At 40.8% G+C, this 12,199-nt stretch overlaps 1 protein-coding gene across 1 annotated transcript in view; it reads left to right on the plus strand.

Moving 5' to 3' along the window:
- LRRIQ1 (leucine rich repeats and IQ motif containing 1) overlaps window positions 1-1,308 on the plus strand; it is a 101,766-nt gene extending 100,458 nt beyond the window's left edge. Inside the window, exon 27 of the mRNA XM_038155412.1 lies at window positions 1,046-1,308. Within this exon, the coding sequence (XP_038011340.1) occupies window positions 1,046-1,185 (140 nt within the window). The 3' untranslated portion in view covers window positions 1,186-1,308. The remainder of the gene's footprint in view (window positions 1-1,045) is intronic.
- Window positions 1,309-12,199: the final 10,891 nt, after the last annotated feature.

A 12,199-nucleotide genomic window follows, 5' to 3' on the forward strand; every position in this document is an offset into this window, starting at 1 on the left:
AACAGTGGGCTGGAAAAATCTCCTGACATTTAGATCTAGAAGGCTACAGGAAAGCATCCATGAGAAAAGAAAGGAACTCTTACTCTTTGAAATTTATAACTATGTTTTATATATTGGTATATAGAATGATGTTCTACTTTTTGCTGCTATGTCTTGTGAGAAATTTAATTTTTCTTTTGAGCAGTACTAAAAAATATCAGAACTATTGAAACTATGTAGGTAATAATATTTTCCTTTGGTAAGTGGCAAAAAGTTCTTCATAAAATATATATTTGATAAGCTAGCATGTTAATTTTATATATATATACTCAAAGACATAAACTGCTGTATTGTGAGCATCATATCGTTCTCTTGTGAAGTTTGGGTTGTCTTCCACAGATATTTTCAGTTTGTGTTTTCAAGAGAGATATTATCAGGTGTAAAATGTTCATTTATTTTAAATAAATATTATACCTTTGGTCATGCCTATTGGTTATTTTATGTAAATAATTGTCTGAACAGCTTTTTAGAAACTATTGTCTAAATTACTCAAGCATCTGTATGCATGACAATGAAAGTGATTGTTTCACATATTCCTATGTGTTCTTAAATTTTTCTTTGATACCATCCAGCATTTAAGTATTCCTGAGCTTTGAACAAAAGAAATCTCTCTTATTTGGTCTAACATAACCACAAAAACTTGTTAATAAGATAAATCTTCTGAACTACTTCTTCATCCACATGAAGGATGGGTTTCTGTGTCAAGAGCATTGAGTATCTCTGCAAGTGTTTAAGTTCAAAATGGACAGATAATGACATTTCTAAAAATATGACAATTTTGTTTGGTAATTTTACTGTCTTTTGGATAAGAAGTTAAATTTTTTGAAAGTACTACCTTGTGAAACGACTTCTTTACTTTTAAATGGTCAATGATATATAACTATAAAAATTGTGTGCTTTCCAATTAGACCTAGAAATATTATTGTCTTGAAAAGTATATGGTACAGTGAAATTTAGGGGGTTTTGGTTGGTTGGTTTTTAATTTCATGTCTGTTTTGTCGTTTAGAAAAGAATGTTTCTACTCCAGAAAAATCATGTTTGGGTCCATCTCGTACGGAACGGATATCATTTCGAGACCATCCAGTGCAGCTAAGTGGAGGATGGGGAGCAGGCAAAAAAAGGCAAAAGCTTAAAAATATTAGCTGAATATTGGAAATGACTAGTTGATTTAATCAAACACAGCCAGCATATGGAGATCTGTTTCTTTTTAAGCCTCTGAATATCAATTGTTGCATTTTCATTTATTACCAATAAACCAGTTTCAGTTAACTACTTTTGACTTATTTTATTATACATGGTTACAGTGGTTGGGGTTTTGTGGGATTTTTTGTCAAAGTATTTTATACCTGTCAGTAAGTTATCATAGTTTGTGTTTTCAATTGCTTATATGTTCATGTGGTATAGAATGCAGATCTGATTAACTCTACAAGGTTTGTTCTACAGTGACTAAGTTTAGGCTTGCTTATAGGAACTGGATGAGAAGTCAAAATGTAATAAGGGTTCATGTTCATGTGATGTCACGTATTGAAACACTGAATTCTCATTTTCTCACAAAATAAAATGCATGCTTGCAAAGTGTGTTGAGAGGTATAACAGCCAGCAATGCCATTCTCAGAGAAGTCTGTTCAGAATATTTTACTGAACCAGCATACAAATTATGAGCATGCACTTTCCTTTTATTAGGAAGGTGAGTAGTCCTCTAGATCTTTCATCATAAATTATTGTTAAATAATATGTTAAAGCAACCTGTTGTGGTTTTATACTTTCAAATACTTCTGTTTCCTAGAGGATTTTTCAAAAAATAAAAGGTTCTCATTTTGTACTTGGATAGTATAAAATTAGATCTATATGTTACTGTTAACCCAACTTAATTTTTTCACATAGACAGGCTCCTTCAAACTCATGTCTAAATGTTTTGTGGTGCAGGGAAATCTAGAGAAAAAGAAAACTGTTTCTACTGTTCATGGGTATCTAACTCATTATTTCTAGTCAATGCTTTGTCCATCAGCATACAGGACAGAAAATGTTCCTTAATTTCAAAGCCTAACATTATTTTCATGTTTTCCACTTTTAGGGTATAAGTTGCTAATTGGATCTTTAAAAAGGCTGTCTTTGGTATTTCCTTGTCTGTTTTTGTAAGCCACAACCCCCTGTAGATGGAGAAATAGGTGTAGAGGGTAATGGGGCTGGAAACTTCAGTCAGTACAGAACATAAATTCTTGCATTGTGGCTGTTTTTAAAATGTACTTAAATTAACATGTGATGTTATTTTGTTAAGTGTTTTCTATGCTAGCTAACTATGGGTTAAAAGCATTTATCTCCATTTTTGTGAATACTTGCATTCACTTTCAGATAAAAAGATGGCTGATCTCATGGAAAACCTCTGGTAAATAATTTCGCTTGTTTGAACCACTGTCCTGTTTTTATTATCACTTTGCTTTTGAAAAGTCAGTGCACCCTATTTCAGAAAAGATTTCTTTGCCTTTCTGGGGAATTACGGCCAGGTTGCTTAACCTGACTATAAAATGTCAGTGGATGTTTATCTTACCTGGTTAGTTTCCAAATGTATGAAGTTAGTGTTCAGCTTGATTTCAGGATCTGCAATATAACAACTTTTAAATGTCACCAACAAATATTGGAGCTTTTGTGATTTTGCTTTTAACATCAAGGTTATAAGTTTTTTATTTAAAAACTTTTATTTTATTTCAAAATGTCTGCTGCTACACCTGTCAGTGTGTGTAGCCACCGTTACAGGTATTAGCTGGAAATCAAAGTACAAAATCAAGAGGTTCATAGCTTAACACTTCTTGCAGATTGTCCCCTCTATTTGTCTAGAGTATCCATAATATACTACATCACCAAAGCTGAAAATAAGGGATATTCCATATTTTATGCTTCTTTCTATATCTGTATCATCTATATCTGTATCTACATCTATATCGGAAAAAAATTGCTGTATAAAAATTATCATACCTAATCTGTTTGTTTTCAGGGTGTCTGAATGAGAAACACCTCCCAGCCTAAATAAAATGTTTGGGCAACATTTTTTAAGGCCTTTTATTTTGCAAAGAAAAATGGTAGCTTTTTAATATACAGTTTACTAAATTATAAATTGGAGTGACAATATTCACAGACAAGCCTTTTAGGTTCAGAATACACTTAGTCTGCATAAGTTAAGTAATATACCCAACATAAATTAAGGTATAAAGTATGCCAAAACATGTTGCTGTTTTATTACACATTGCAATGTGTAATAAGGTGAGGTCTTACTGTATCCAACACATTTTTCTCAGAATTGCAGAGTTCAAAGTACAGTATGTCTGACCAAATACAAAGAACATGCAAGGTGCAACTTCTGTTTAAGCTAGCAGAAAGACCTTTATTGCATTCAGGGATAAGGTGAAGCAACCAACCTGCCTTGGTGTTCATGATCACATCTTAGAGTATGTAAGGTCAAAGGTAATATAGATGATACCCGTGGTGGACATTTTTGGATTGAATTTTTCAAGCCCTTCTCTGCAAGCAGTTTTTTTTGTTGTTGTTGTTTTTGTTGGGTTTGTTTTTTGGTTTTTTTTTTGTTTTTGTTTGTTTGTTTGTTTGTTTGGTTTTTGGTTTTTTGTGTGTGTCTTTGGGGGATTTTCTTTTAGTTCTCTCTTTTTCATTTCGGGATTTTTTTCTTTTATGTTTTTTTCCCCCACTTTTCTTTGTCTCCTATCTACCTGATGCAGTAATTCCTATTTAGGACAAGAACAGATTCTTAAAAGTAAGTTTCTCTGTCAGTCTGTTCTGATGTTGGAGTGGCTGTGAGTCAGTGACAGTCCAGCAAAACTTATATCACAGAACCCTCAAACTGCATTCCTGGATGCGCTGCTGCCTTAGCAGTGCTTCAGACTTTCAGGCGCTCTAGTATCATCTCCTCGACCCTTTTTTTCTGTTTCCTGGAGATGCTTTAACATGAAGAAGGTGGAGGGACTTCGTATGAATGAGTTATTTTAAAAAAATCTTCCATGTATGTGAGAAGCTTGAGACTCGGGAATGTAGGAAAGCATTCATTTGAAAGAAGGAAGAAAACCACAAAGGTGCGTTTATGCGTTGAACCGTTGATGGGTGTTACTGGCCAAAGCAAAGTGAAGAGCTTTCTACGAGCTCTCCTGAACAGATCCCCGAACTGTCTGTTCGTGTACAACTTACCTGAAGGTGTGCTCAGGAGTTCTTTAAACCCTCGGTTGTTTCAACCGGGGCATCAGGAAAAACACCTGCAGCAACAGAGGAAAAAAAAAATCTCCCCAAAAGGCATAGTCTGCATGTTAACGAGGTGCTAATGTCAGATCACCCCCACCTGAATGACAAAAGTCTGTGAGGAAAGGTTTCTCGCTGAATAAAGGGCAGGTTTGGTTTACCTACTTCAAACACAGTACACGTGCTGACCCAGAAGATAATTGCTCACAGGCATTTCGTGTTTTAACAGATGTATAAATAGCCAATGTATAGCATTGATATTATTTTGGTGTAGGGTGAGTTAGTGTTACATTTTGGCTAAATAAATCGTTACCTTTAATTATTAATAATCTAGTTATTCGCACATGCATTCCTTAAAGGTGTGTCCACTGTACGTAATGTTTACAATTTTAAAAACCTTGCCACAGGTGGCATCCAAATCTGGCCTCAGACACGTGGCTGCAAAACTGTGTCTTGCTCTTCCATTACAATTGTTAAAAGCACCATGAGGAATATATTGGATTAATATTATATCTCTTTGATTTTAATTTTGGATTGTCATGATAACAGCAATGTATGTTTATGAAGGTACAGTCTTTCTTTGATACACACTGAAATTCCTTCCATTAGCATTCATGGAAGCCTGACTAATATTGTGGGATACTGTGCAATCTTAATATGCTTTTCTTTTGTCAGAAAAACACATATGAAAAGTAGCTATTACCACATGGCCCCCCCCAAAAAAGCAGGAATAGAACTCTTAATTATATTATAAAAGATTGAATTGCCTGATGTTACATCTGAGTTCCAAGCAGTTTGTATTTAGCTGTATTAGTTGGAGAAAAAAAACCAACCAAACAAACCAACTCCCAGCAACTTGGGGTTTTCATGTTTTGTTTATTTTTTTTTCTACAGTCATAAGTGAAAAACTAATTTTTATAGCAGTTGTGAAATAGTTGTGTTTGAATATTAATAAGTGTCAGTTGCTGCAGTTTTTAGAGCCTATGTGAGAAATATATATCTATACATTCATATACACTTTCATACATACTTTTGCATATACTTTCATAGATATACAGATATATAGATATGAGATTGGGATGCCAGCTGGTCACGGATGCAGGTGTGGTTAAATAGGAATGGGACACCTCTCTTCTCACACAAAGTCAGAAAAATATGCCAAGTGTAGGGAAGGAAGCAGGTATGGCCTGCCTGCAAGTAACAGTATACATAAAGTAAGGTAGGGTTGGGTCTTGTGGACTACTGCTCTCCTGGTTTTCAAGGTGGATGATGGAGAGGAGAATGCTGACCACATACTACATCCTGAAGGAACTTTCTGGCACCAAATTGTGCTGAAGGTTTGTCAGCAATAAAATACCTATTGGAGAGGTGTTCATGAAGTACCATGATGCCAAATGAACAGAGACTAGATTTCTGAAGAGATTTTTACTGGAAATATTGACTAACTTCGCCAGGCTGACCATCCTTACAAGGATTGGAAGTTGCAATTAATAACACTGTGAGCTACACTGTTATTTACAGGTCATTTAGACAAGTGGATTGTCCTTTATGGTCACTTTCTCCATTATTTTGGTGACAGATGCTGACACAACAGGTTAGTACCTAACTAGCTGCCAAGGACGAGCATTTGTTCCTCCTCTGGTCTTCATTCAGATGATAAATACATTTGTTTGCAGTTAGTAACCTTTTCTTAATTTCATAGTTGATTGATTGCTACTTATATAGCACTTTTTTTTTTGTTAAACATTAAATAAGCCAAATACCTAGGAAGATGTAAAACTACTTCTGTCTGAGATGCAACTGATAGCTCTTTAGCAATAAAGCAGGTAAGAGCATTTTATGTGGGTGACAACAAATGCAGATTTCACAAAGTTAAGTGATAAAAAACACGTTTGTTAATAGCCCAGGGTCGGGTTTTCTTTATTCCTAACTTATTCATTTGTTAAATTACGCTTATACAGAGAAACCGGAGGTTAGGGGTTTTTTTTGTTTGGTTGGTTTTTTTTTGGTTTTTTTTGTTTTTTTACGAGGCATTGCTTCAATCCTGAATGCAAATAAGCACCACCAAATAGTTGAGCCACAGCCAAGGTGTCAGCCAAGGTGTTCCACGTATATATTCTGAGATGGAAGACAGCTTTTTAGGAGAGAGTGCTATAACTAGTTAAATTCTAGTAATACTGGATACATGCCTCTGTTTCAAATCGGCACAATTTTCTGTCCTTGTGAGCCATGATCTGAAAAAGAGAGGAACGTACAGAAATAAAATGGGCTGTATATTCCTGCTACATTCCGCTCATGAGATGAGGGCTGTCCTGTCCAAATAGTGCGGGTTTTGTCACCATTACTGGGTAGGGAAGGTTCGAGAGATCATTCATTGCAAGAACACAGGTCAGCCATAGGCTTGGTTCGTTTGTCTAATACCTTGCTATTCGTGCTATTGAATACAGTTCTCCAGCAGTTTTTCTTTAAACGATGGTGTCCTGCACCTGAGAAAAGAAGGATTGCTGCGGGATTAGGAAAGCACGGCTAGGAGATAAGAGAACAAAAATATCGGCCTCTCAGTCTCAAGAAGTGGCACTTCCTGCTGGCTTTTTCTCATCCCTCGCAGTTTGCTTTCTAATTTGCAGGTTCTGTGCGAGGCGCGGCTGCGGCCGGTGCCAGCTCGGAGCGGCTGCGTGCGCCCCGCTCCGGAGCGACACCGAGGGGCTGTGTCCGGGAAACCGGCGCAGATCCTGGCTGCCATTCCACGAACCGCAGCTTCATTTTCCAGTGCGGGTCCAGACCCATGGATTTCTATGCGACATTTGGCCGAAAATAATTTTTTTTAAAAGCATCAAACAAACAAAACAGAAACAATAGCAAAGAGCTGCATTTTACGCAGCCGCTTCACGTTTGTGCCGTTGGCATTCGCATTTAATTTCAGATAATGACTCGGGATGTTGTTGCCTTTCATGTAATGTGCAGTCTGGCCGTGTGCCGGGTTAAGCTCAGAGCCTCGGCCAGGGCGATGTGGGAAGGACTTGTCCCTTCTCAGGAGAGATGCGCTGGCTCTGGTGGCAAATGGTCGAAGTGGGGGACCTGCTTTCACCTGGTGAGCACCTCTTGCCCTGCGAACAGGAGGCGAGGCAAAGATTCAAGCTCACGCGGTTTTGCTTTACCTGATTACTTGATAACATTAAACTTTTTGCGCCTTGCCACAGCACAAATGCAAATAGAAATAAGAGAATTCCCTGCCGGGTCATGTCATCTCGCTGCCCATCGCTGTCTGATAGTCTAGAAAGAGCCAGCACACAAACGGACTAGGGAAAATGTCTCTCATGGTGACTGACATATGCCGGGTATGGGTTTTGTCAGGAAAAGTGAAATATTTCGAGGCAATTTGTAATACAGTGGATTAATTTGGATTGCCCAGGGTAGAAACAAAAAGAAGACTGTCTCTAACCAAAGACTGGGGGCTGGCTTTATTTGCCAATATCAATATTTGTGTGGAAAGCTTAAAATATGATGTTTTTCCAAGAGTTGAAGTTTTTAAGGGGGGGGGGGGGGGGGTGTGGAAGGAGGAGAAGGAGGCCCGTGGATGAAATATTAGCAGCATATCGGTTAACCACTAAGTTCTTTTTTCTATCCATCTAGCCGTTTCTGGTAAAAAGGGCAGAGAGTCTAAAGGCTCGGGGATAGATGCTCCTTAATGTAGGCTAGCGTTTCAAAAGATACAGGCAGCTCTCAGCAAATGACAAAATAAGGCTGAGACTGTACAGAGGCGGTGCTGAAAGACCGGAATAAAATTTCTCTGTGGCTTTCAGCATCCCTGAATTACACATTTTTAATCGCATCTAGCACACATCACATTGGAGGAAAAAAATGCAAAAAAAAGAGCAAGGGTTCTTTCAAACGAGGTAGCCTTGAAAACCGGCAGTCCTTGTCAAAGCAGCTCAATGCATCCATTTGTTGGTACCTCCGACTTGAACAGGGATCTATTTCTTAGACCCTGCCCCTTCTGTCTCACACCTTCCTTTACCTTCGTGCTTAGAAACCACAATGTCGACCCATATTTCATGCCTTAGAAGAAATCAATTCATCTGAGATGACAAGGCAGCCCCCCACACATTCTCCAGGCCTCTCGATACATTCAGAGCCTCGGGTCGCTCCGGTAATGTAGCCCTTATATTTTCGGAATTGTCCCAGTACCAAACTGCCGTCAGGGAAGGCTGGGTAACTTGCAAAGGACGGCTTTCCTTTTTATTTGCTCCCTTGCATAGGTACGCTACTGCTCAGCGCCCTACAGCCCAGCGTGGGTTCGTGATAGGAGAGCGAAGGGGGTAATTCAGAATTGTTCACCACAAACTCGCTGTCAGCTCCTGTGGGGGACGGCCCGCTCCTTGGAAATAAATTCCAGGGGTAGGGGTGGGAGGAGAAGCAAATGTTCACCCGTAAAAAGCTAATGACGTGCTTTTTCACGTCTAAATTGTTCTTCTAAGGCATCTGTTTCTGTGATTTGAAGAACGGTGTTCGTCTTTTGCCTTGGGAATATGTCTATAATTTGTTGGAAAGCTGGCAGAGGGGGAAGGGGCGAGGATTTGGCTTCTGAAGAGCCGCTCCCGCTGCTGGAACCCGGCTCGGCCGAAGCCGCCAGAAGCTTTGTCCCACGGTAAGGGCGGGGGGACAGCCACCTCCTCCGGGCTGCAGACAGAGCAGCTCTGTGCTAGCCTTACCTAGCATCCCGAGCAGAAGCCAGATCCTACTCATAGTCGAAGTGCGGCGGCGGGGGGGAGTGGAGGGGAATAAATACGAATATCGGACCTGAGAAGCATCTTTAGGAACAAATATCTTCTTTATGGTAGTGCCAAACTGCACGGATCTTTGAGTCCCGTGACCCAACTTTCAAATCCTTTCTAAACTTGATAAAGGGCTACAATAGCAGTCCGATGAAGCACAGATTAAATTCGTGTAGGATTTGTTTTTATAACACATATGTAAGTAGGATCCATTATAATTTGAACTAGATCAAGATAAGAGATTAATGCTTTTATAGAGCATCTCTGCTGAGATTTCCTATGGGGCTAAGATTAAATCAATACACTAAATATTATCTCGTTCCATTTTACGTTAAAAAAAAAAAAAAAAAGAGAAATGTTTAGGAAGCATCACTACCTGTTGCAAGAAGAAATTTGTCGAGATTTGTCCAGCCCTGACAGCAATCAGCAATCCTGCTTCCCTAACGGGGTAACTTTCCCATTCACCAAATTTCTTGCCTGTCCCCTGAATATGCCTTTGAGGTACATGGAATCTTCATTTTTTCTGTGCAGGTGTCATAAGGGATATCTCCCTAACAGCTGAGGTACTGACAAAGCGCCAAGCTGCAGGAACCGTGAAATGGTTGCTGTCGTTACGTTCGGGCTGTTTTGTGGACTAGACCTGGAAACGTCTGAACCTGGAGCCTGGCTGGGAAAGTGGGAAAGGCTCCAGGCTCGGGCCCAGCCTAATGAGATGTGACACCAGTTTCCCCGTGCGAGGTGAGCGGGGCTCAATAGACCCGTCTGCTGCCCACGCAGAATTAAGTTACCGCGTAAAAGTGCAGTCGATTTGCTCCTACACTTTCACTGATCTCTGATCCTACAGATCCCAGGTTTCTGGTAAAGTCACTCCAAACAGTGTCAAGTAAACATTTCCTCTCCGAACGGAAAATCTTAAAGCTATCAACGTACACCAGAACCGATTTGTGTTTGCTCAGGTGAACAAAACCTGCCTGTTAGGGAGAAAGTTCGTTAAAGGGGGCTTGGATTGGGACCTTTTGCAGCCTGGCTGCGGAAATCCGAAACACAATCTTTATTTTCAGGGATTAAAATAGTGATGCTTCACATACCCGCCCCCTCCCCCCCCCCCCCCCCAAAAAAAAAAAAACCAACAAAACAAAATAAAACAAAAACAACAACCCCCCCCCCCCCAAAAAAAAAAAAAAAAAAAAGGAAGAAATCCAACAGTCCCCTAAACTCAACTTTTTTTCAGCATTCTTTGAGAAGCAATGCATCAATGCATTTCTTCTTGCTGGCAGTAAGAATATTTCACATGATTCTTCTCACAAACAGGATGTCTGGAAAATTATTACTCAGCCAAGCTAGGTTTTGGATTGTAACTTGCAATTCGCCGCATTCCACGGGGAGAGAGATATGGAGCGAGTCGCAGAGTGTGGTTTTGCACCTTTTTTTTTTGCTTCTGCACACCAGTGGCAGGACTGAGTGGCAGAGACCGAGAGGCTAATTTCTCAGAGGGTATCTCTGAACCCTACCCCCAACTCATACAAAAAAATCTCCGTGTCTGAATATGAATGTGCTCCTAGGTAAAGCCTCAGCAAAGAAAACAGAAGGCTTTTGGAAATGCTGAACCATTTGAGCACCTGTTTTTCAAGACAGACAGTTCTCTTCGTGTTTCACACACCTTCCTCCCTCCCCCCCCCCTCCCCCCCGGCGGCTATTGGGGTGCTTGATCCCATTCAAGAAAATATACATTTCCCTTCTTCCCCTATAACCATCCCTCAGCCGCTCCTCACTGCGGGACCAGCCCTCCCGTGGGAGCACCCAGCCCTTCTCTTCATAGCTTCACCGTCCATTTTCCCAGACAGATGGAGTGTGCGTATGTGGAAGGAATTGAATAGTAGCCCCAAAATTCGTTTAGCCGCGTCCCAGGTAGCGCAAATTTCTTCCCGTTCAATCCTTAAATAAATTTCGTGCTTTAACTCTTTTGGAGGGAAGTGTTGATGTAAAAAAAAAAAAAAAAATTAAAAATAAAAATCTTCTTTCTGTGCTACCATCCATCGTTAAAACCCGATATTAGAATTGGGGAGGAGGGACGGGAGGGGATTGGGATTCCTGAACATTTGAAAGGGAGACCATCGCCCGTATTGCTGCCGTTCTCACTTTATTTAAACAAACGCAAGGGTGTGAGGAGATGCCTTCAACAGGCAGTAGCCCTGTTTCGGCTGGAAACTGCCATCACGAGGAGCAGCGGCTGCGGACCCAGGAACGGAGGTCCGAACCGCAGTCACACGTTTCTTTTCCCAAATTCTTTGACTGTTCGGCAGCGAGACGTTTGAAATGTATGCGGGATCCTCGTTCCTACGCTTGGTCTGTAACTTCTGATCTCAGGAAGGGAAGGAATTCCAGGACGGCGGGGGTAAGGCAGCCTGCCGTCCCCGCGGGAGAGCCCAGCGGTACCGCTCAGGGTCCCGCGGTGTGAGCGCCCGGCTCGTCCCTGTGGACAGGCTTCCCCCAAGGAGCTCCTATGCGCTGCAGGGGCGAGCTCCTTCACACCACCTCTGGTCACGAAACGTCTCTCCATCACACATAACACCCTTTCACAGAAGGTTTGGGAGATACTCCATCTCTGGAAACACAGCGGCACATCTGCATGCAGCTCTTAATAACGGGGCTGCCTGGCGGAGGGAGTAGGTCCCTGAAGAAAGATGCTTTTCAAAGCTGTCTCACCTCTGCACAGAATTTGTTTTCCCTTTGCCGCCTTCTCCCCCGGGATCTGTCCAACCCCTCTCAAATGGTTTTAGCCTGCTGAAGTCAGCTTTCTGTTTTCAAGCTTTTAAGGAGAACGAATGCCATACGTGGCGCCAATTCTCCCCTAGGTTACATCTCTCCTTCTCTTTGAAGTTCGCTGGGTTGCACAGAGGTAAATGAGAATAGAATTTGGTCCCTGGAGCTAACAGTGATGTGGAATCACTCTGATTTTTATTTATTTATTCATTATTTCCTGTTGAGGAAGGACGGATTTTAAGACCCGGTTAGAGCTGGTATCGCGCCCTATATTTAATATTCAGATATTGCAAATATATATATATTCATATGTATAAATGTCGGCGCTAATCTCGGCGGGGAGAGCTTCGCAAAGACGGGGCGACAAGGGAGAGGAGTCCCCG

The sequence above is a fragment of the Motacilla alba genome, chromosome 1A, assembly GCF_015832195.1.
Source record: "Motacilla alba alba isolate MOTALB_02 chromosome 1A, Motacilla_alba_V1.0_pri, whole genome shotgun sequence".
NCBI classification, from domain to species: domain Eukaryota; kingdom Metazoa; phylum Chordata; class Aves; order Passeriformes; family Motacillidae; genus Motacilla; species Motacilla alba.